General features: G+C 47.0%; 1 protein-coding gene across 1 annotated transcript in view; it reads right to left on the bottom strand.

Moving 5' to 3' along the window:
- Positions 1-579: 579 nt before the first annotated feature.
- SCNN1G (sodium channel epithelial 1 gamma subunit) overlaps positions 580-23,513 on the bottom strand; it is a 33,194-nt gene continuing 10,260 nt past the window's right edge. The window contains exons 5-13 of the mRNA XM_030823132.1: positions 22,289-22,392; positions 19,154-19,317; positions 6,740-6,838; positions 4,423-4,540; positions 3,812-3,890; positions 3,674-3,731; positions 3,405-3,466; positions 1,781-1,856; positions 580-1,479 (exon numbers count right to left, since the gene is read on the bottom strand). Coding sequence (XP_030678992.1) covers positions 1,099-1,479; positions 1,781-1,856; positions 3,405-3,466; positions 3,674-3,731; positions 3,812-3,890; positions 4,423-4,540; positions 6,740-6,838; positions 19,154-19,317; positions 22,289-22,392 — 1,141 coding nt within the window. The 3' untranslated portion in view covers positions 580-1,098. The remainder of the gene's footprint in view (positions 1,480-1,780; positions 1,857-3,404; positions 3,467-3,673; positions 3,732-3,811; positions 3,891-4,422; positions 4,541-6,739; positions 6,839-19,153; positions 19,318-22,288; positions 22,393-23,513) is intronic.

A 23,513-nucleotide genomic window follows, 5' to 3' on the forward strand; every position in this document is an offset into this window, starting at 1 on the left:
TCCCCTATGCTAACCTCCCTAGGTGCTTAAAACAGTACCTAACACCCTGTTCTTGGGTTGGTTTTAAACACCAACCAAGGATTTAATACCTGTTAGCCATTTCAGGTGGAAAGATGTGAATGTGGTATGAAGTGGGTCATCTGTGGCAGTTGGCTTGTCGGTGAGGGACAGGCCATTGGTGATGGAGAGGTCAGCTCTGTCTTGGAACAGCTGCCCAGAGCATGGCCCACCATGCTCCCCGTCCCCACCCAAAGTGACATAGGCCTCACCTTTTAAAAGGCACAGACATGAATTGGGTGCAAAATCATGGAGTCAGATTGTCTGAGTTCAAATCCTAGCTCTGCCACCTCCTCACTGTGTCACCTTGGGCCAGTAACTTAATCTTTCTGTGCCTCAATTTCTTCATCCACAAAATTGGATAATCAGATCCATCTTCTGGGCCCACCTCTGCCCCAAAGTGAGGACACTCTAACATAGTCCCAGACCTCCACCATGGCACTCTGATCTCCACCAACACTCCAAGGGCCCTGGGCCAGTTCTCTGCTGCCTGAGGGCATGGAGGACACCTTTCTCCAGTGTCAATGTCAAAGAACAGTTTATTCACAAATGGCTCCAGCTTCAGGGCTGGCATTTTCTCCTATCTTTGGCATCCAGGAGGAGCTGTCCAGCCTTGACAATCAAGGTCACATCCTCGGGCCCCAACCCAGGCTGGCAGTGTGGGTGAAACCCTCGGCTTTGGAGCTTTGGAAGAGTCTTTCCCTCTCAAGACCTGTGCAGAGCTGCATCAGTCCTCACTCTGGCCTTCGCCTGGGCCAGCACCACTGCCTCAGCCCCCAGTCTCTAGTGACGTGCTAATAGTTCAGGTCCCGAGATTTATCTCAGCCTGGACAGTTGTGAGTGTTGCTGCGTAGTACCCGATGGGTCCTCCTGCACATGCCCAGGCCCCATCTTGCGGTTTAAAGCAGGCTTTTTGGTCAGAGTCTCTGAAAAGCCCAGAGTGGGGCAGAGGGTCCCCTGTGCGCACATCTGGGGGCACCCAGTCCATGTCCTTAGACCATGGCTGGTGGTCCTGACTAGATCTGTCTTCTCAACCCTGCCTCAGAGCTCATCCAGCATCTGGGTATCTGTGAGCTGGTTGGAAAAGGCCCTCTCCAAGCGCAAGGTGTTGTATTTGGGGGGTGGTGTGCCGGGCACTTGGGTTCCTAAGGCTGGAGGCAGGTGCAAAGCAGAGTTGAAAGTGGGTAGGTCATCGTCTATATCCAGGGCTGGATTGTCCTGGCCCTGTGGGCTGCGGGGAGCTTCTGGACATGGGGGGGCCTGCTTCCGGGCCCACCACTCCTTAGCTTTCTGCCACTGGCGGCGGGCGATGATAGAGAAGAAGTCGATGAAGAAGACCTCGATGATCTCAATGACGCAGACAACAGAGCAGCTCATCCACAGGCCCAGCTGGCCACCGAAGTTGGACAGAAGCATCTCAATCTGCAAGAGAGGCCAAGCCACACCATCAAGAGGAACCTCGCCCCAAGTTGGCCTCACACAGGAACCCTGATTCCCAAGGGAGCCACGGGTCAGCCCTCACCCTGCACAGGCTGGGAGGAAGAAGCAGGCAGGCTTCCTGTCTCCTCTTACTCTGTGCATTCTGACCTGAGACCTGGCTAGCCTACAGCAGCCCTCCTAGAGTAGGCTGGAACCCCCTACCCTGACTCTGCTCCCCAAGGTCAGGCAGATGCTGACATTTGTAGGCCCAGGACAGGTCCTGGAAGGAAGCTACTCTACTCACACTGTTGGCTGGGCTCTCCATGATGGATCTCTGGTTCAGATCTTTGTAGAATATCAAGAGTTTGGCCAAGTCTGTCCTGCAAAATTCCAACAGGTGAATCAAGAGCCTTGGCATCCTACCAGATCACCAGTCCTCAGCATGGCTGTCTCCCTCCTACCCAAGCTGGCAGCATGGCCAAGTCACTGAGCTCCTTGGGGATGTTAGAACCTGGCCCATAAGGGCTCTGTCTACACTCTAGAGCATATCTCCAGCCTGGATCTGGTCCTCAGGTCATTCATTCACTCAAGAACTGCTCCCCAACTTCCAGATTAAGTCAGTTGACCCAGCCATACTGCCATTGTACCCTGTTCTTCATTAAACATTGACATTTGTAATTGATTGATTGCAATCTCAAGTATGTACAGGTAATGTACATGAGCAGGGTAGTTGAGGTAATATGATAATAGGCACAATGGCAACAAGCATTTATGGGGCACTTTCTGTGTTGCCAAGCACTGTCTTAAGAACTTTATGTGAATTAACTCATTGAATTCTACCAACAGCCCTATGAGGCAGGTACGTATATTTTCATCATCCTCATTTCACAGATGTGGAAACTGAGATGCAGATTGGTTAAGGAACTTGTCCAAGACTACGCTGTCAATAATTGGCTGAGCCAGTACTCCAACTCATTTAGATCTAGCTTCAAAGTCCATGCTCTTAACCATTGCACTAAACTGCCTCTTGATAAGGCGATGCTGAACTGGACCATGACTCATTCCAAAGGAGCAAGTATTACTCAGCTGTTCGGTGCTACAAAACAGTGGAGGGTCGTTCTTGCCAGAACTTTTGAACTTTCAGGAAAATCTGGAAATAATGGGTTGCTTTCATGAGGCTAGATTTGGGCCAAGGATCAGTCACCAGCTTGCAACACTTGGTTTAATGGTTTGCAATTGCTTGGTCAAAGTCTATTTTATCATTAGAGTGTAAGTACCTCAGGGGACAGAGACCATGTCTGCTTGATTGTCCTGGTTCCCCCAGCACCTCACACAGCACCTGGCACCTAGGCGGTGCTCTATGAATGTTGGAAGCCAGATTGGCCTGATTGGCTGTCACGGCAGGCAGGCCCAGCAGTGGGCATGAGGGAGATAGTGATGGCTTAGAGAAATGTGAGTTCACATGGCATGATTCACAGATGTGAGTTCACCGTCTCCCAACTTTGAGGAAATGAATGAGTGAGTGAATGAAAAGGAGAGGGGGCCAGGCTTGGTGGCTCACGCCTGTAATCCCAGCACTTTGGAAGGCCGAGGGAGGTGGATTACTTGAGGTCAGGAGTTCGAGAGCAGCCTGGCCAATATGGTGAAACCCCATCTCTGCTAAAAATATAAAATTAGCCAGGTGTGATGTTGCACACCTATAATCCCAGCTACTTGGGAGGCTGAGGCAGGAGGATTGCTGAAACCCAGGAGGCAGAAGTTACAGTGAGCTGAGATCACACCACTGCACTCCAGCCTGGGTGACAGAGTAAGACTCCATCAAAAAAACAAAAAAAAAAAGAGGATTTGGCCATACACATACAGAAGCAAGTGAGAAGGCTGGGGGCTGGGGCGGGCAGAGGCAGAGGAACAGGGTAGAGGAAACTTACTTGTTGAGCTTTTTGTTTATTTGCCGGCCTTGGTCCCAAGTGAGAACAGGCAGCAACCACTTCTACAATGGAGAGAGAAAGCGTGGGCCTGAGGGTGCCCGAGAGGCCAGGGCCAGCCTCCCGCCTCAGGCTCCCCAACTTGTCCCCCAGCCTCCGCAAGGTAATTCTTTTCCCCTTGGACCATGTCCCAGGCCAGAGGACACAGCAAAAATGTCAGTGGGGCTCCAGGCTGGGGGCTTGAGTGGGGAAGGGTGGGCAGAAGAACTTACCTCCGAAACCACAGATGGCCATTGTGCCAGGCTTGTGGTTAGTGTCCACTCCTTAAAGCTAAGGGAGGAGGGGACAGCATGAGTGTAGGTGGCCCAACCCAACCCAGCTGCCCGTCTCACCCCTTGGGGTCCACATACCTGCAGGCTTCCTTGCACACAGACTGGCAGCCCAGCTCTTCCTGGACAAAGGCTCGATGCAGTTGGTAGTAACAATACACTGAGGGACAAGGGAGAGGGCAGCATGAGCTTTAGAGCTACAGGACCCTTCCTGGGCATCCCCGGGTCACCAAGGACAGCCCCACAGTCTCATTTTAATGATTTCTCCTCCCACTTTCTACCAATGCTGGCTCTCTGGAAACACATATTGCATTGTGATATTGGGAAACAGAAAGCAATGGTGGTTGAGGATGTGAGTTAAAGGTCAGACCACCCTTGGTTTGGATCTAGCTCTGTTCCTTTCTGGCTGTGTGACCTTGGGCAAGCCACTTAGCCTCTCTAAGCCTTGGCTATCTATTCTGTGAAAAGGTAATATCCACCTTTCCTACCTCCTGGAGTTGACTAAGGTGGTCAGTTGCAAAGTATAATTTAAGCCAGGCTTGACAACAGAAGTAAAACTCTAGTTAATGGCTCTCAACCAATACCTCCCTCATGCAAAAGGCAAGAGGGGTGGAGTCCCAGGAGTGCCTATTGCCAGGACTAGGCTGACCCTGGTCCTGAGGCATGCAAGGCTGGGGCTGGGTCTCACTCACTCCAGTTGGGGTGCTGCTGGTAGTTGCAGTAGTTGGCTGCGGGAGGTAGAGGCTGGCTGTACTGGGCACACCCACATTTCTCCACCATCTTTGTCTGGAAGCATGAATGAAGGCAGATCTGAAAGAGGAGACCCAGGAATGCCATTCATGTCTTTGCTCAGGGATGCCAGGGAGTTTCCTGCACAGCCCTCAGCCCAGGGGTTCAGCCTCCCTTAGCCTTGGCCAACCACATGAACCTGCCCCTTATGCCAACTGGGCTGGGCATGGTCCCGGAACTGCAAAGGGTGCAAGCTGGAAGATGTATTAATACTTTATTTATTATTTTTATTTTTTATGTTTTTGGAGACAGTCTCGCTCTGTTGCCCAGACTGGAGTGCAGTGGCATGATCTCAGCTGACTGCAACCTCTGCCTCCTGGGCTCAAGTGATCCTCCCACCTCAGCCTCCCAAGTAGCTGCGATTACAGGTGCACACTACCATGCCCAGCTAATGTTTTTGTATTTTTGGTAGAGATGGGGTTTCACCATGTTGGCCAGGCTGGTCTCGAACTCCTGACCTCAGGTGATTCTCCCACCTTGGCCTTCCAAAATGCTAGGATTATAGGCATGAGCCACACCTGGCCAATGTATTAAGAATTTAGACTAACTGAGATATGGAGATGGGGCTGAGCTGGGGCTGCAGTAGTTGGGTGGTCATTTTCCATCATGTGGGTGCCAACACAAAGATAAGTGGGAAAATTGGAGGAGTTGTCAAGAAACAGAGAGAAATAAACACAGTCCCTGTGTTCCTATTCTCAAGCCCAACCCCTCCATGTTGGATCTTCATGGATCATAAGCTACCACAATATCCATGGAGCTTATAGCATAAAAGCTAATAGCAGAGTTCCTGAAGGCAGGCTACTCAGGTCAAATCCCAGCTTTGCTATTTGTCTGCTGTTTGGCATCAGGCAAGTTACTAACCTCTCAGATGCTTTGCTTTCTTTATAATAATATCAACTTCATGAAGTTGTGAGCATGAAATGAATTGACACATGTAAGGTGTGTGTGTACATGGTAGCTTTCACTAGATATCATCCAGAAGTATGTTTCTGATGAGCTCACTTTTTTTATTTTTAGAGACAGGGTCTTGTTCTCTCACCCAGGTGGAAGTACAGTGGTGTGATCATGGCTCACTGCAGCCTTGAACCCTTAGGCTCAAGGGATCCTCTCTCCTCAGCCTCCCTTATAGCTGAGATTACAGGTGTGCACCAGTATGCCCAGGTAATTAATTTTTTTTTTTTTTTTTTTTTTTTTTTTTTTTTACAGGCAAGGTCTTGCTATGTTGCCCAGGCTGGTCTCAAACTCCTGGGCTCAAGTGATCTTCCTACCTTTGCCTCCCAAAGTGCTGGGATTACAGGCATGAGCTACCATGCCTGGCCCAAAAGTCCTCTTTTACTCAGGGTCTACACCACCTCTCAGCTCAGCTCTTATCTAAGTTGGAAGACTCAGTGCTGAAGGTTTCTGGTCCTTTTGTTCTGCTGGGCTGATTTTCATGGACTCCCTGGGGTATCCTGGTAGGAGGTGAACTATAAATTCCCAGAATGTGAGAGGAGGCAGAACAGATCATCTCACTTAAGTGTTGAAAAGTCAAATGTCTACAGGAGACAGTGATGTAAGTGACATACTGGAGGGGTAGTGAAAACTGTGGGAGCCAGAGAGCACCTGCTTCAGTTATTGGGGTAGCTACACCCACTGTTTATCCTGCAGGAAACATGGGCTCAATGTTGCCGTATCGTTTCATTTTTTCGAGAGGCTGGAAATCTGGATTTTCTTGTGAAATTCCTTGACTTTTGCACACCATCCAGGCTCTTGAAAAACCAGGTATGCCACCTGGAAGGCGACTGGGAGCTGCAAATTAGCAGGCCCTGATCCAATCCCACCTCTCCTTGTGGTTGCTGAGGGGAACCCAGCTGGCCCAAGGCCATCATCGAGTGAGGGGCACCAGCAGGCCCAGAAGCCATGCTCTTGACCCTTCAGCCAGTGTCTCTCCCAGACCGCTTCTCTCCTGTTCCTCCCTTGCCAAGGCCTATTTAGGAGGTGGGTCTGTCTCGGCTGTACATTGAGTTCCACGGAAACCTTGGTGAATCAATTAAGCTCTGGTTACAGACGAACTGCAGAGGACTGGAACCAGCCGGCATCATTTGTTCTTGAGGTCTCTGGATGAACCCCAGGGAACCTCACCAGAGTTCCTGGTGCAAGCCACACCCCAGCCTAGATATAACTTTGTCTCCTGGGTCTGGGCCATAAACCCAGGGCTGGGCGCCCCCGCCAGTCTGTTACCTGGAGCGAGTAGGCAGCGTTGTAGATGTTCCTGATTGGCACGTCACTCCCGTCCTCCGTGCACTGACTGTAGGGCTCACTCAGCTTGAAGGACTCTGTCTGCAATCACAGCAGCACATACTCAGCCCTGTCCTCCCCCAGGACCCAGGCGGGGGGCTTTGCAAGGAGCACCAGACAGGGGACTTTGCAAGCAGCCCTTGGGAGCTGAGAAGCTATTTGGTCATTCATTTAATGAAAAGTTAGTGAGAACCTATTAGGTGCCTGGTACAGTGGTAGATGCTGGAATCAGCAATGATCAAGATAGATAAGTTCCCTGCTCTCCTGGAACGTACCTTCCAGTGGGGTAAACAAATGGTCAGCAAATGGTCAGCAAGCAAATAAATAAACAAGATGATTTTGGATAAATCTGGATGGTGTTTAATGAAATGGGGTAGGGAAACTGGAGGAGTTAAGAGGAGATGGGCAGTTTTTCCCATAGAGTGATTAGGGAAGGTATTTCTGAAAAAGGGACCTGTTGGCTCAACGTGGAACTGCAAGAAAGAGCTGGTCTTGTCAAGAAGTGGACGGGAAGTCAGGCATGGTGACACACACCTGTAGTCACAGCTACTGGGGAGGCTGAGATGGGAGGATCACTTGAGCCCATGCAGTGAGCCATTGTCGTACCACCGCACTCCAGCCTGGGCAACAGAGTGAGACTCTATCTTTAAAAAAGAAGATGAAGAAGTGGACAGAATACGATTGGGTAGAGCAAACAGGAAAGGTTTGAGGCATGATGGGCTGGTGTGGCTGAAAATGGCAAAATAGAGAAATTGCTGGAGATGAAGTCAGAAGGGGAGGTTGAGGCCAAATCATGCCCAGCTGAGAAATTTGGATTTGATGGAATGAAATGAATTTGCAGTTGGCAAATCCACTGGGAGGTGGGAGGAGGGATTAGAAAGATGAGCAGGGGCCAGGCTCAGTGGCTCATGCATGTAATCCCAGCATTTTGGGAGACTGAGGAGGAAGGATTCCTTGAGTCCAGAGTTCGAGGCTGCAATGAGCTATGATTGTGCCACTGCAATCCAGCCTGGGTGACAGAGCAAGACTCTATTTTGAAAACAAAGAGAGAGAGAGAAGGAGGGAAAGGGGGAAGGAGGGAGGGAAGGAAAGAAGGAAGGAAGGAAGGAGAAAGAAAAGAAAGAAGAGAGAGAAAGGAAGGAAGGGAGGGGAGGGGAGGGAAGGGAAGGGAGGGGAGGGGAGGGGAGGGAGGGGAGGGGAGGGGAAGGGAAGGAAAGGGAAGGGAGAGAAAGGAAGGGGGAGCAGGGACTGCAAGCTCCTTGGGATTCCCACTCAGGTGAAGGACCCATTGCCTTGTTTTCTGGTCCCAGAAGTTGACTTGAAGGATGTTGACTTTCTTAGAAAAAAGCTAAGGAAAGCTCAACAGAGTAGAATGCTACCATGATCATGAGAGGAGGTAAACAGCATTGTCACTCAAAGTTCAAAATCCTTATTCAATAATTTTTTTTTTTTTTTTTTTTTAGAGATAAGGGTCTCACTCAGTCACCCAGGGTGGAGTGCAGTGGCACAATCAAGGGTCACTGCAGCCTCTACCTCCCGGGCTCCAGGGACCCTCCTGCCTCAGCCTCCCCGAGTAGCTGGGACCACAGGCTCCCGCCACTGCACCTGGCTTCAATGATGTTTTATTGTGGATTACTAAACTTTGCTCTAGCCAAGCCAAACAAGCAAAAATGGGGTTGGGGGGGAGGATAACATCTTCTAAGGGCAGCAACTCAATGGAAGATAAATAGTGACCAGTTTATCACAACTGTGTGTTTGTGTGCTGTGTGCATCCACGTGCCCATGTATAATCGTTTTTATTTTTTTGGTTGGGGAGATAGGGGTAAAGAGAAAAAGAATGGCAGATTTGTGGGAGGGAAGAAAATTATTTTCTCTTTGAAGAAAGAATGAAAACGGGGGGAGGGGGAAGGAATTAAGAGGTTTGAGGCAGGTGGAAACTGTAGCCATCTCAACTGGCTATAATCCCTTTCTGTTTGTATTGCGTTTCATCTGCTGACCCATTAGTCTCCCTCAATTAGCTGCAAGTACCTCCAGGGCAATTGACGATGCTCATTTAAAACTGTTTAAACAACAGAAGCAAACAAAGGGGAAAGTGGCTGTCTGGCCTCCCCTCTTTCCCAGGGGTGCATGCACGAACAGATCAGATCCTGCATCTCAGACAGACAGACATGGACTCACGCATTCACTTTGCCCTGCAACCTGCCCTTCCTAGTAACAAGAGTGAGTGTCTTTCTATGTTAGTACAGAATAAATAGACTTAATAGCTGGGTAGCAAATGGGTGCAGGGCCTCTAGTGCACGCCAGGGCTGGGCTGGGCATAGAGGTGCAAAGACGCCAAGCAGTGGCCTTCCTTGAGGTCACAATTCCTTGCCATCCTCTAAGCTTCTCCAAGCAGCAGGATCCCTGGGCAGACACATTCCTTTGGGCCCCCCTGGTCCTGCTGAACTGTTCCCAGAGTCTAGAGCGTCAGCTACGGGCTCTACCTTCCTGGGGAGGAAAGCACAATACTTTGGCATCCAGATGAGGGGTCTGTCCACTTAGGCAAGCCGTGTGCAGCCAGCAGGGGTGGCTGGGGCTCCCTCTACCCTGAAAACCAGCCCATGGCCTGCTTCCAGGAAACCGATTATGAGAAACCATTTGGATTTCAACGCTTTCTGAGTACTCAATGGCCCTTCATTCTGCAACGATGCTTATCAAACTCACAGCTCTTGGAAGGTTCAGGTTGTTTTCTGAAGCAACCAGAAGTAGAGCAAATGGAGCAGATTTTCTGTTCTGAGTGGGGTAGAGATTCTCAAAGCCTCGAATGCGTGAACTTTGACAGAATGCTTTTCCCTCGGCCCCAGCTTTCAGTTTTGCAGAACTGCTGGCTTGTGGAGGCTAGGAAGACATTTTGACTTCTATCCTGACCCCCAGGGACACACAAAAAAGAGTGTGTATATGTATGCATATGTGTGAGTTTGTATGTGTATCTATGCATACACTTATGCATGTAAAAGTGTGTGTGTGCACACATAGGTATGTGTGGATGTGTGTGAGTGGATGTGTGTGAGTGGATGTGTACAAATATGTGTAGGTATAGGGGTATATGTGTGGGACATGGAGCCCATTTATATCAAACCAGGTTCTTTCTGCTTCTTTCTGAAGATGTTGGGGGAAGGAGGCGATTGCATAGGAGTCCTTAGCTCACCACCCTCTCTCTCTCTCTCAGACAGGGTCTCGATCTGTCACCCAGGCTGGAGTGCAATGGTGCAATCATGGCTCATGGCAGCCTTGACCTCCTGGGCTCAGGTTAATCCTCCCACCTCAGCCTCCCAAAGTGCTAGGATTATAGGTATGGGCCGCTGCACCCAGCAAGCTCATTCTTTAAGGTATAAACAGTGCTAAGGGGAAAAGCCCAGATGGCAGCAGAGCCTGAGGGGAAGGGAGGTGACAAGAGGAGGGCCTTTATCAAAGCCCCCACAGCTTCTGGGGTTAGAGAGCCAGCTCCCACCTTCTTGCAACCTTGAGACCTTCCAACCAGTATAATCACTTCTCATCTGTGAGGTGGTCAGTCCAGCCAAGCTATTCCCAGACAAGATGGCTATCAGACCATTGTTCTCACATTTCAGTGGTAACTCTTGTCCCAGCCAGTAATCCCAAGTCACCTTTTCAGAAAGATTGCCTGCCTTACCACAGCTTAGAGGTTTGCAAATTCTGTTCTGTCTGCACCCTGTTTTAGGGCCCATCACAGAGGGGTGGGCGGTAAGCAGGCTGGTCTCCCAGGCTCAACTACATTCATCCCGCATTTCTGTTTCCATTGTGTACATTTCTGGGTAAGACTTTGTTTGAGTGAGAGATTCTCCCAGTAGTAAAAAGGACTTCCTCCCCCAGCCACTGAGGGCATGCTGGAGGTGTCTACCAGCCCCAGTCAACAGGCCAAAGTGGCAACTGGGCTCTGGGGGTGGGTGGGGGGCCTTTCTTTCCCTTGGTTTCCATGCTCTGCCCCTGTTTCTCAGAATGGACTGCTGCTTCTGCCAGGGAGGGGACAGCAGAGATGGCCAGGCTGGGGATGGAACAGGTGGATGGTTTTCTTCTTGAACCTGTGCAGATCTGGGAGGGACTCTTTTTTGTTTGTTTGTTTTTTCTTGGAGATGGAGCCTCACTCTGTCGCCCAGGCTGGATTGCAGTGGCATGATCTCAGCTCACTGCAACCTCCACCTCCCGGGTGTAAGCCATTCTCATGCCTTAGCCTCTCAAGTAGCTGGGATTATAGGTGTATGCCACCACGCCCGGCTAATTTCTTTGTATTTTTAGTAGAGATGGGATTTCACCATGTTGGCCAGGCTGGTCTTGAACCCCTGACCTCAGGTGATCTGCCCTCCTTGGCCTCCCAAAGATTACAGGCATGAGCCACTGTGCCCAGCTTGGACTCATTATTGAGGAGGTTTTGTTTGCTTTGGGTCTGTAGGCTGTCTCAGGGCCCCTCCCATGACCCTGTCCTGATGGTCTCCTCTGACCACGGGCATAAGGGGGTTGAATTCTGAGCCCTTCTAGAAGGTTGTTTCTTGAGGAACTGTATTATGGTCAATGGTTGTTCACCCCTAAACAACCGGTAGCACCAGGCAGGCTAGCTAAGGGGTCAGGAATGTGGGCTTGGGTCCGAACAAGTCTGAAATCAGATTCCCACTGTGCTACCTAGTGGCTATTTGATTTTGATTAAACAATAACAACAATAGACCAGGCGTGGTAGCTCACGCTTGTAATCCCAGCACTTTGGAAGGCTGAGGCGGGTGGGTCATTTGAGGTCAGAGTTCGAGACCAGCCTGTCTAACATGGCAAAATCCCATCTCTACTAAAAATACAATAATTAGCTAGGTGTGGTGGTGCACGCCTATAATCCCAGCTACCTGAGAGGCTGAGGTGGGAGGATTGCTTGAACCCAGGAGGTCAGAGCAGCAGTAAACTCCCACTTTGGCCTCCCAAAGCACTAGGATTATAGGCATGAGCCACTGTACCCGGTGGAAAAAATTCTGATGGTTTAAAGTATTACATGAAATAATAAAATAACTGGAAGCAAACTCAATTTAGTGTCTGGTCTCAAAGAGAAAGAACTCTCATTAACATAATGACTAAAAAAGAAAACAAAGACTTTGACTAAGTAAACATTCACTATTTTGCATGTGAAAAAGTACCCTAAAGAAAACCACAAACTGGGAAAGATGTTTGCAACACATATGGCAAATAATCACTATCCTTTATGTATGTATAATTATTAATAGTATCTTTTATATATAATGTACTGGTAGTGTATAATATAAATATATATTATGTATGTGTATATATGTATATATATATAAAATTCATAAAGGAGAGAGGTGTCAAAAAAGACAATAGAAACCTTCCCTAACCCCTCTTTTTCCTTTTTCACTCAAAGTTATTTTTCCTTCTCTTCACCTCTTTTCTTAAAAAATATATAGTAATAGTCTCTCTCTCTCTCTCTATATATATATATTATATATATATATATTTTTTTTTTGTGATGGAGTATCACTCTGCCACCCAGCCTGCAGTGCAGTGGCACGGCCACAGCTCACTGCAATCTCTGCCTCTTGGGTTCACGTGATCCTCCCACATCAGCCTCCCAAGTAGCTGGGACTACAGGTGTGTGCCACCACAGCTAGCTAATTTTTATATTTTTTGTAGAGATGGGGTGCCACCATATTGCCCAGGCTGGTCTCAAATCTCCTAGGTGCAAGTGATCCACTTGCCTCAACTTCCCAAAGTGCTGGGATTACAGGTGTAAGCCACTGCCCCCAGCCAAGCCAATATATTTTAAGCACTTATTATATGCCAAACACATTTCCAAGCGTTTCATATGTACCAACTCATTAAATTCTCACAAGCCATGAAGTAACATCATTATTATCGCCCCTATTTTACAGATGAGATCACTAAGGCAGAGATTACACAACCAATGTGCAAAACTGGGGTTTGAATCTCAGCCATCAGAATTTTTTTTTTTTCTTTTTTTTTGAGATGGAGTCTTGCTCTGTCGCCCAGGCTGGAGTGCAGTGGCACAATCTCGGCTCACTGCAAGCTCCGCCTCCTGGGTTCACACCATTCTCCTGTCTCAGCCTCCTGAGTAGGTGGGACTACAGGCACCTGCCACCACGCCTGGCTAATTTTTTGTATATTTAGTAGAGACAGGGTTTCACTGTGTTAGCCAGGATGGTCTCAATCTTCTCACCTCGTGATCTGCCTGCCTCGGCCTCCCAAAGTGCTGGGATTACAGGTGTGAGCCACCGCGCCCAAACCATCAGAGTGCTTAATCCCTGTTTGGCATAGAGTGAACTTGTGAAATGAAGTCTGGGTATGTGCTTTAGAATCAAAAGGTACAACAGGATTTGTAATGACATGGAGTCTTCCCATTCTCCAGGGCCTGGTCCCCAACCCCACTGGGTGAGTGGTCCACCCATGACCACTTCCTCATTTCCCATTCACCATTCAACCCACTGCACTTTGGTTTCTGTTCCACTCCTTCCACTGAAAACGACTCTGGCATAGAACACTGGTGACCTCTTGGCTGCCAAAACCAGAGAATACTTTTGCCTTCTACCTTGCCTGACCTTTCGACTGTACTTGCTACTTTTGGTCACACCTTCTGTAAAATTCGCTTCCTTGATTTATCTGATGCCAACTCTTTCTGGCTTCTGTTCCTACTTCTCTGCTTCTCTTTCTCCTTCTACTTTCTGCTCAGCCCTTAAACATTTGCATGTTTAGGGTTCTGTCTCAGGTCTTGGGTGATGGCATTTATTTCCATGTCTACAATTACCCCCCAAGATTTTCTCCTGAGCTCCAGGTCCATAGCATCTAATGAATGCTTTCTTTTCACCTTGACTTCTCAAAGGCATAACAAATTGGGTCTGTCCCAAATCGAAGTGGTCATCTTCTCCCAAAAACATACCCTGCCCTTGGATTCTCTAATTCTGAGCCTGGCATTCTTCCATCTCCCTGGCCAAGCCAGGACCCAAATATCAATCTAACTTCCCCCTGGCCCTTCTCGCTAACATTGGCTGTCAAGCCCTGCTGCTTCTGTGCTATAATATCCCTGAAATCTATTTCCTCTGCTCATCTCCACAGCCATTGCCTCAGCTGAGGTCCACATCATTTCTTTCCAGAATTACTACAAATGTGCTGTCTCCAGTGTACTGATTATACTTCCACTAAAATGATTTTTTGAAAAGTTTCACTACACAGCTTAAATAAACTCCTTTTTGTGACTCTTTTGTAATTGCTATATTCTTTGTCCGGACTGGCTCTTCTTGACTATTTGCCTGCACTTGTCCTTCTAAATCCATTATTTAGAAAGCCTTCTCCAGTAGCTTCTGTCTGGGCATCCATCCATCCATCCATCCACCTACCCACCCACCCACTCACCTATCTGTCCATTCAGCCAGCCAGCCATCCATCCACCTACCCATTTACCCACTCACCTATCCTTCCATCCATCCATTCATCCATCCATCCACCCACCCACCCACCCACTCACCTATCCATCTACCCACCCACCCATCCATCTGTCATCTATCAATATTTACTGAGGATCTGTTATGTTCTAAGAAGTAAGCTTTGGAACCAGGCAGAAAAGGTCTGTTTCCACAGAGATGGAAACTGTATTGCAAAGTTGTGCTTACTTTTGTCTTTGGTCAGGTGTGGTGGCTCACGCCTATAATCCCAGCACTTTGGGAAGCCAAGATGGGAGGACTGTTTGAGGCCAGGAGTTTGAGACCAGCCTGAGCAACATAGCGAGACCCCCATCTCTACAAAAATTTAAAAATTAGCCAGATACGGTGGCATGTGCCTGTGGTCCCAGCTACTTGGAAGGCTGAGGCAGGAGAATCCCAGGACCCCAGGTGGTCGAGGTTGCTGTGATCTGTGAGCTGTGATCACACCACTGCACTCCAGCTGGATGACAGAGCAAGACCTTGTCTTTAAAAAAGCAAACAAACTTTTGTCTTCCCCTCTTAAAGTTAAGAACTTTGAAGGTAGGAGCTCTGTTGGGTTCACCTTTTAATATTCAGTACTTTGGACACACAATCTCTCAGTGAATAAAGGAAGTTTTGTTTACCAACTGCCTGGCCAGCCTGACTGAGCCTACCAGCTTCACACACCTATTAACCAATCAATACATAAATAAAATCAGAAAGGAAGAAAGGAAGGAAGTCTAGTTTGGTTGGACTTTTTCTTAGTGACCCTCTGCTGACCTCTTCATAAACCCTGGTTTTTTTTGTTGTTGTTCTAAATGCTCATAAATCAAACCTAGAGCTGACTGACCCTGCTCTGTGGCTTTGATTTTCTATGTCTTAAATTAGGTGTAGCAGAAAACTCACTCATGTCTTTGTTTACCCACCACTAGTAAAGAGAACATTTGCTTAACAATGTGGTGGGTATTTCCAAGCTCAGAGCAAGAAAACAAGAGAGCAGAATTCCTTAGTTCTTATACTTTTGCAAGCTCTAGTAACTCACACCAGTTTGAAAAGAGGGAAGAGGGTGAAAGGACAAGGGAAGGATGTGCTGCAAATCCTGGATCCTACTTCGGGGTGCAGATAAAAGTGTGTGGGACATGTCTGACCAAAATGCTCACCATTGTGCTCTGAGGTTTTGCCATCTGCCAGTGAACAAACGAATCAGTTGCCCAGCTACTTAAGTGGCTATCTCTTAAAAAAGTCTTTTCAAGTCACAGTTTGAGCAGATTGGGGGTTCGAGATAGTTTTTCCCTTTTCATTCACATAGCTCAAGCTGATACACATTACTTCCCTCCCATGCTGGAACAAAGCCCCTAAGTAACATGCCTCCTGAGAGCATCTGGGGGCCCAGAAAGACCATTTTGATGGTTTCCCTTGTCCAGGATTATCCTTTTCATGGGGCACCATGAGGCAGTGAAGCCCCAGATTTCGTCTGTCATACTTCCATTCCAGTTCATCATCTTGCTGTCTCAGCTTAAATAGCACCTCCTCAGGAAAGCCTTCCTTGAACCTCATCTTCCCCATTGAAAATGAGCCCCAGGTCAGTCATATCATAATATGCACTCATATGGTCTTACATTTCTTCTTCATAGCACTTATGGCAATTATAACGAATCATTTGTGTCATTTCTGGTTTATTACTCAATCCTCTCTGCTGGACTCTAGACTCTCTCAGGACAGGGACGGTGTCCTCCACACTGAGGTGCCCCATGTCTAGCGCATAGAAGGTGCTCAGAAAATGTCAATTAAATGGATAAATGACAGATGGATATCCAAGCCCTAAATGCCCACCATCTTTTTGTCTAACCCAATGCAAATCTATAGCTAGAACTTTGTGTCATTCTAGCTTCACTTTCACTTGGGAAGACACAATTAGCTTTTCCTCTAATTCTGCATTGCTCAAGCTTCTAAAGCCAAGGCTCTCAGGAGTTCAAGTCTCCAGTGAGCTATGATTGTGTCACTGCACTCCAGCCTGGGTAACAGAGCAAGACCCTGACTCTAAAAATTTTTTTAAATTTAAACATTAAAAAAAGGTTAAGCCAAGGCTCCCAGGTGTGCTGCCTCTTAGAATAACCACTACAACTTTGTAAAAATATAGATCCTTGGGCTTATCTTCTAGAGATTCTGATTCAGTGGCTTTGAGTCTGATAATCAACGAGGTTTGGAAACCACTTCTCTGGAGGATGTGTTTGTGAAGGATAAAGGCTAGGAAGTTTAATTGGGGATATTAGGTTGGATTTAAATAAAGGCATGAACAGATGTATAGTCCACAAGGAGATTTTGTTTCTTTCTCCCCACCCCCAAACAGGTAAAGAAAAACGTCATTATGCGCCAGGCGCTGTGGCTCACGCCTGTAATCCCAGCACTTTGGGAGGCTGAGGTGGGTGGATCACGAGGTCAGGAGATCAAGACCATCCTGGCTAACACGGTGAAACCCCGTCTCTACTAAAAATACAAAAAATTAGCCAGGTGTTGTGGCGGGCGCCTGTAGTCCCAGCTACTTGGGAGGCTGAGGCAGGAGAGTGGCATGAACCCGGGATGTGGAGCCGAGATCATGCCCACTGCCCTCCATCCTGGGTGACAGAGTGAGACTCTGTCTCAAAAAAAAAAAAAAAGAAAGAAAGAAAAACATCATTATGAAAGAATGCAAATTAAAATGATAACAGATACCATTTTTCTCTTGACAGATTAGCAAAGATTAAACATTGAATAATACATGATGGTGGTTAGAGTGTGGGGAAATAGCTACTCTCATATTGCTAGTGTGGTTCTCAATTGCTATATCCTCATTGGGGGACAATCTGGCAAACACATGTCCTGTTTGACAAACTTGTAGGAAGTAACTGAGCAAATACACGTCACATTGCACCATTGCTTTTAGTTGTGCCTGAAATGACCAAACATCTATCAATGGTGGGTTGCATCAATAACTTATTCATGCAATGGAAGACTATGAATCTTTTAAAAGAATGATGCAGATCTGTATGTTTTGATATGGAACCATTTCCCAGCTATAGCATTAAGTGAGAAATATTTTGTATTTGCATAAAAGGAGAAATGCTTATACCTATATGCACTTGCTTAAATGACTAGAATATCCCTGCCAAGACACAGTAGCAACAGTGGTGGTCCCTCTGGAGAGGAAGGAGAGGTCTGGATGTCAGGAGTGGAAGAGAGATACACTCTGCGTGGTACACTCCTTGGTATGGTTGGTGTGGGCACTCTCTTTAAATAAGTTCTTAAAAAAAAAATAGAGGCAGGGTCTCACTATGTTGCCCAAACTGGGTCTTGAACTCCTGGGCTCAAGCACTTCTCCCCACTCAGCCTCCTGCATAGCTGGGACTACAGGTGTGTCCCAGCATGCCTGGCTAATTTTTTATTTTTTGTAGAGATGGGGTCTTGCTATGTTGCCCAGGCTGGTCTTGAACTCCTGAGCTCAAGTGATCATCCCACTTCAGCCTCCTGAGTGGCTGGACTACAGGTGCATGCACTGCACCTAACTCCTTTAAATCAGTTTTTGTTTGTTTGTTCGTTTGTTTTTGAGACAGAGTCTTACTCTGTCACCGAGACTGGAGTGCAATGGTACAATCATGGCTCACTGAAGCCTCGACCTCCCTGAGGTCAGGTGATCCTCCTACCTCAGCCTCCTGAGTAGCTGGGACTACAGGCCTGTGCCACTATGCCTGGTGACTTTTTGTATTTCGTTTTTGGTAGAGATAGGGTTTTGCTATGTTGCCCAGGCTGGTCTCAAACTTCTGGGCTCAAGTGATCCACCCGCCTTGGCCTCCCAAAGTGTTGGGATTACAGGCATGAGCCACTGTACCTGATCTAAATAAGTTCTTAACAGTCATTCTATGAAAGAGAGAAAGGGAGAGGCAGATAGATCCTGGAATAAAAAGACCCCAGGCCTGCAAACAAGAAAACTCCATAAGCAGTGGAGTGACCAGGGCCATCAGAGTCTGCTCTTCGTCTTGCCATTCAGCTCCCATTGGGCAAGGCTGACTCGGGGATTGGAGTCTGCTGCTTACTTGTGCTTCTGTTGATAAGTTTGCGTGTTCTCAGTGCCCAGTGAGGTCCACAAAGGTCAAATTTGGAGGGAGAAGGGGTTCTTGGTAAATGAGGTAAAATTGACAGAAGTGTGATGGGCTAAATAGACCTTGGATAGCTGAGTGACTTTCCACTAGGCTTTAATACAGTTACTCACATGCCTCATAGGCCTCTAAGCAGCCCAGAAAGATAGATGGTAATCTTATCTATTTGTATTACTGACAAATATATAGTTAGTGTCCTAATGCCTTGCTTCCAGCATAGGTTCCATAAATGCTGGTGTCTTGAAATTCTTTCCCCAAATGGCACCCTGTCCTATTAATCCATACAAATACAACATTTTTTTTTTTTTTTTTTGAGATGGAGTCTTGCTCTGTTGCTCGGCTGGAGTGCAGTGGCGTGATCTCAGCTCACTGCAACCTCCTCCTCCTGGGTTCAAGCTATTGTCTTACCTCAGCCTCCCGAGTAACTGGGATTACAGGCACACACTACTATACCCAGCTAATTTGTTGTATTTTTAGTAGAGACAAGTTTCACCAAGTTGGCCAGGCTGGTCTCAAACTCTTGACCTCACCTCGGTCTCCCGAAGTGCTAGGATTACAGGTGTGAGCCACTGCAGCCAGCCAGAAGATACAAACACAACCTTTAATGTAACTCCTGAAATGAATGGGATAACCATGGGAAAATCGGGGACCATGTTCCCTTTTGAAACAAACACCCTTTTCCAGAAGCTGCACCCTATTGGTTATCCTTGACAAAAAAATCTGTTCTCTCCAAGCCTATGGAAATGAGAATATTCTCTTACCAGGTGCATTCCTATAGAGGTGACCATTGCCGTCTCAATCTCTGTTCCCACATCTTCGACGAAGGGATACTCGTCCTGCCGATGGATGATAACTTTAGCTCCAGTGGACGACACGAGGAATGGGTTGTATTCCTCTTCGTTTATGTACAAAATGACTTGCAGCCCTGGGAGGATAAGGCAACCTGCTGTGATCCAAGGCTAGGAAAACATTTTCTGGGGGTAACCCACCTCTCCCACTGCTTCAGGAGCTTCAAATCCAAGACCAGGTATTTCCAACAAGTGACAGGTGGACAAGGGCTTGACTGGAAGCTCCATGAGATTGTAATGCGTGCCTGACTTGCTCTCTGCTGTGCCCCCATAGCTTAGCCCAAAACAGGGGTTCAAACGCAGTATCACTGTCACAGTTCTTTCTAAGCATACGTTTTTGCCAAATGTAAGGAAATTGCCACTCTGCCCGGGACATGCATCTCCATGTGGTCCTTTGAGATGGGGAGCTCAGAACATTCAAAAGAACATGTATTGCTCTGGCTGCTTAACCCCTCAGGGCAGGCACTCAGAGAAAAAAGATGAATTACTAATGGTGTTTCTGATCACTGGTCCAACTTCTCCTCCCACTCCTGCTCTTGCCTCCTGCAGTCTATGCTAACCCAGCACCAGAGTAAACACAGTATCAGTGCACATGGGAACTAAGAGTGAAAAGTTGCAGAATCCTGGCTCTGCTATGGATGGGCTGTCACCTCCAGCAATTCACTTCCCCTCTCTGGGCTTATTTACAAATTGTTTGCAATTGTTTACAAATCATTTGCAGTTGTTTACCAATTGCCCTTGTTTACAAATTGAATGTCAGTATAACTCTCAAAATTCTCTTCTTTCCATCCATAGAGACCCTGCTCATTCATGTATGGGCTGAGGTCCTTTGAAAATTGGACCTCAGGTCACTCCCTGAAACCTGAAACTCTTCAGTGGCATCTCACTGGATATATGGGAATGCCACAGAATAAACCTGGCTGCATCTATCAAGGTGATGATGATACAGCCCCTGCCTACTTCTCCCTCCTCATCTCCTCCCACTGTCTCCCCACCTCAATAAGCTCCAAGCACACTGGTCTTATTTCTTTTTCTAGAACACATCTGATTCACATCCTTCCCACGGCCTTTGCCCTTGGTAGTCCCTGGAATGTTCTTGTGTAGATCTTAACATGAATATTTTCCTCCTTAAATAGCCCTCCTCTTAGAGATCTTTCTGGGCCTTCTTATCCAAACTAACCCCCCCATCCCGACCCCAGCCACTCTGTCTTCCCACTCTGCCTCTTTCTTCCCTGAATAGCAGTCATTAGGATTTGTAACTAGATCATGTCTGTGTAGTTGTGTACTCATTTTTCATCTCTCTCTCCCCACGAAAATGTAAGTTTCCTAACAGCAGAGAAGACATCTGTCTTTTCACTGCTGTGTCCCTGGTACATAGAAGAGGGCCTGGCAAACAGGAGAAACTCCATGCTTGGTAAATGGATGAGTGAATCAGCAGGGTCTATATAGATGGAAAGAAGAGAATTTTGAGAGTTATTCTGACATTCAATTTGTAAACAAGGGCAATTTGTAAACAATTGCAAACAATTTGTAAACAATTGCAAACAATGTGTAAACAACTTATAAACAATTGCAAACAATTTGTAAATAAGTTGTAAACAATTACAAACAAAGCTCAGAGAGAGGAAGTGAATTGCTTGAGGTCACACAGCCCCTCCATAGCAGAGCCAGGACCCTGCAACTTTTCATTTTCAGTTTCCAGATTACTTCTTCTCCATGAAGTATGTGCACTGAATTATGATTTCTTGCAGACTTAGTAAGAGTACAGACTACACAGGGACAAAGGCCAGAATTCCAAGTGGGGATTTCCTTTATGACAGGCCCTTGCTTGTCCTGGTGGGAGTATATCTACATATCACATCATTTTCAATTTGCATGGGACCTTTCAAGAATTCCTTTTGGGCATAAGCCAGGCCAATCTGTTCAGTTCCTACCTTCCCTACAAATGTAATCATAGTGGAATAGTAGTAATAGTAGTGCTGGAAATTGCAATGGTATTATTTTGAGGGTAGTAGCAGCAGCAGCAATGGTGGTAGACTGGTAACAATGCTAGTAACGGTAATAATAGTAGTAATCATAATAGCAACTAGCACTTATTGTGTGCTTGGTATGTATTATGGCTGAATTGTTTTCTGCCTCAAATTCATATGTTGAAGCCCTAACCCCCAAAGGGATATTATTTCGAGGACTTTAATTAAGCTGAAAGGAAGTCATAAGCAGGGGGCTCTAATCTGATAGGACTGATATCCTGATCAGAAGAGGAAGAGACATCACAGTCCTCTCTCTGTTGACACACCACAGAGGAAAGGCCATCTGAGGACGTGGAGAGAAGACAGCCAGCCTTCTGCAATCCAGAGAGAGAAGCCTCACCAGAACCGAGTCTGCCTGTGCCTTGATCTTAGATTTTCTAGTCTCCAAAGCTGTGATAAATAAATGTCTATTGTCCAAGGCATCCAGTCTCTGGTATTTTGTTATGGTGGTCCAAGCAGACTAACAGAGTGCAGAGCAGGTCTTATTTTAAGTCTGTATCTTAAGTCCTCTCAGTAATCTCACATGGGAGATACTATTATTAGTCCCACTTTATAGATGAAGCGCAGTAACTTGCCTAAGGTCACACAGTGAGTGGCCAAGCTGGGTTTCGGCTCTGACCAGAATCTGTCACCTGAACTAAGATAAATGTGCATCTACTTCCCTAATCTGTTCAGCATATCTGGGCTCAACTCCCTTTGGAAACTACCTGTACTGCATTACTCACCCTAGCTATGAGTTTAAACCAGAGTAGTTCCCTAGCAGAAGGAACGCCAGTGATGTCCCTGTCGTTCTCTCAAAGATGGAGGAGAAGTCAAAAAGGAAAACAAACACTAACTTGGAAGGAAGGAACCAGCATGAACACTGATGGAAACACTGATAGAAAAAAGGGCATCCCTGGTTTCTGGCCAAGTGGGAGAGATCCTGCATTTCCAGAGGGCTCCCGCATCCCCACTGTCCTGCTGTCCCCATGTCCACTGTTGGAGGACCTCAAGATCTCCTTGGCACAGGTTTCCTTACCATATTCACTGCCCCCCATGGAGGTGCTGAGAATGGTCTCATTTTCTCTGTTGTTGAAAGTGTAGCAATTCCCATGCATCGGATGGTGGAAAAGTGTGAAATTCCTATGGAGGAAGGAAATGGGTCAGAAAGGGATCTCCCCCATGCGTCTTAGCTGAAGCTGAGCAGGGCAGTGCTAACGGGGCCAACTCTCTTTGGGGAGAATGCGTGAGAGACGTGACTCATTTTCCCCATCTTGCTCCTGATCAGGTGAAAAACAAGGCCCGTCATCCATGGTTGACACACATGGACATAGAACTAGACTCTCTGCCTTCTGTTTTCTCTCGGAATCCTCTCACCTTCATCTCTATCCTGACTTGACATTCCTTGTGCCATGTCTGTCCCCAAATTCCTCCACTTTTGAATTTCTCAGCCAACACTTGACATTTTCCATTCAAATTCCCAGTCCTAGAACATAATCCCCAGGGAAAGAATCACATCATCTGTGCCCTTACGTGACTTTGGAACCCAACTCTTAGGGAGACATGATTCCAATTATTTACTTTTCACAAGAACCAATCTGTCTGCTAACATATACAGATAGGTGAAAGAGGCTCAGTGTTTTATTTTATTTTATTTTATTTTATTTTATTTTATTTTTATTTCTGAGACAGGATCTTGCTCTGTTGCCCAGGCTGAAGTGCAGTGGCGCAATTATGGCTCACTGCAGCCTCAACCTCCCAGACTCAAGCGATCTTCCCACCTCAGCCTCCTAAGTAGCTGGGACTACAGGCGTGTGCCATTATGCCCAGATAAGTTTTTGAGTTTTTTTTGTAGAAAGGAGGTTTTGCCACATTGCCCAGGCTGGTCTCAAACTCCTGAGCTCAAGCAATCATCTTCCTCAGCCTCCCAAAGTGCTGGGATTACAAGCGTGAGCCACTGTGCCCCGCCCAGGAACACTTTAGAATGTCTCACCCACTGCCCAGTCACTATAAGGGATCTGACTGCTATCATAAAGGTGAGAGGTTTGAAATCTCACATGTTTGAACATGGGCCTTTCTCCTCCCATCCCTCCCTCCTTCTCTTCCTTCCTTCCTTAGAACTATGGTTCTTAGTAATCAGTATGCATGATGGTAATACACAAGGTTAGGTTATATGCACACCATATGACAAAAACAGCAATTACTTTTGTGCCAATCTAATACCTTGTGGGTTGGGTTTTTTGTTTGTTTGTTTTGTTTTGTTT

This window comes from Nomascus leucogenys, chromosome 2 (genome assembly GCF_006542625.1).
Source record: "Nomascus leucogenys isolate Asia chromosome 2, Asia_NLE_v1, whole genome shotgun sequence".
Lineage (NCBI taxonomy): Eukaryota > Metazoa > Chordata > Mammalia > Primates > Hylobatidae > Nomascus > Nomascus leucogenys.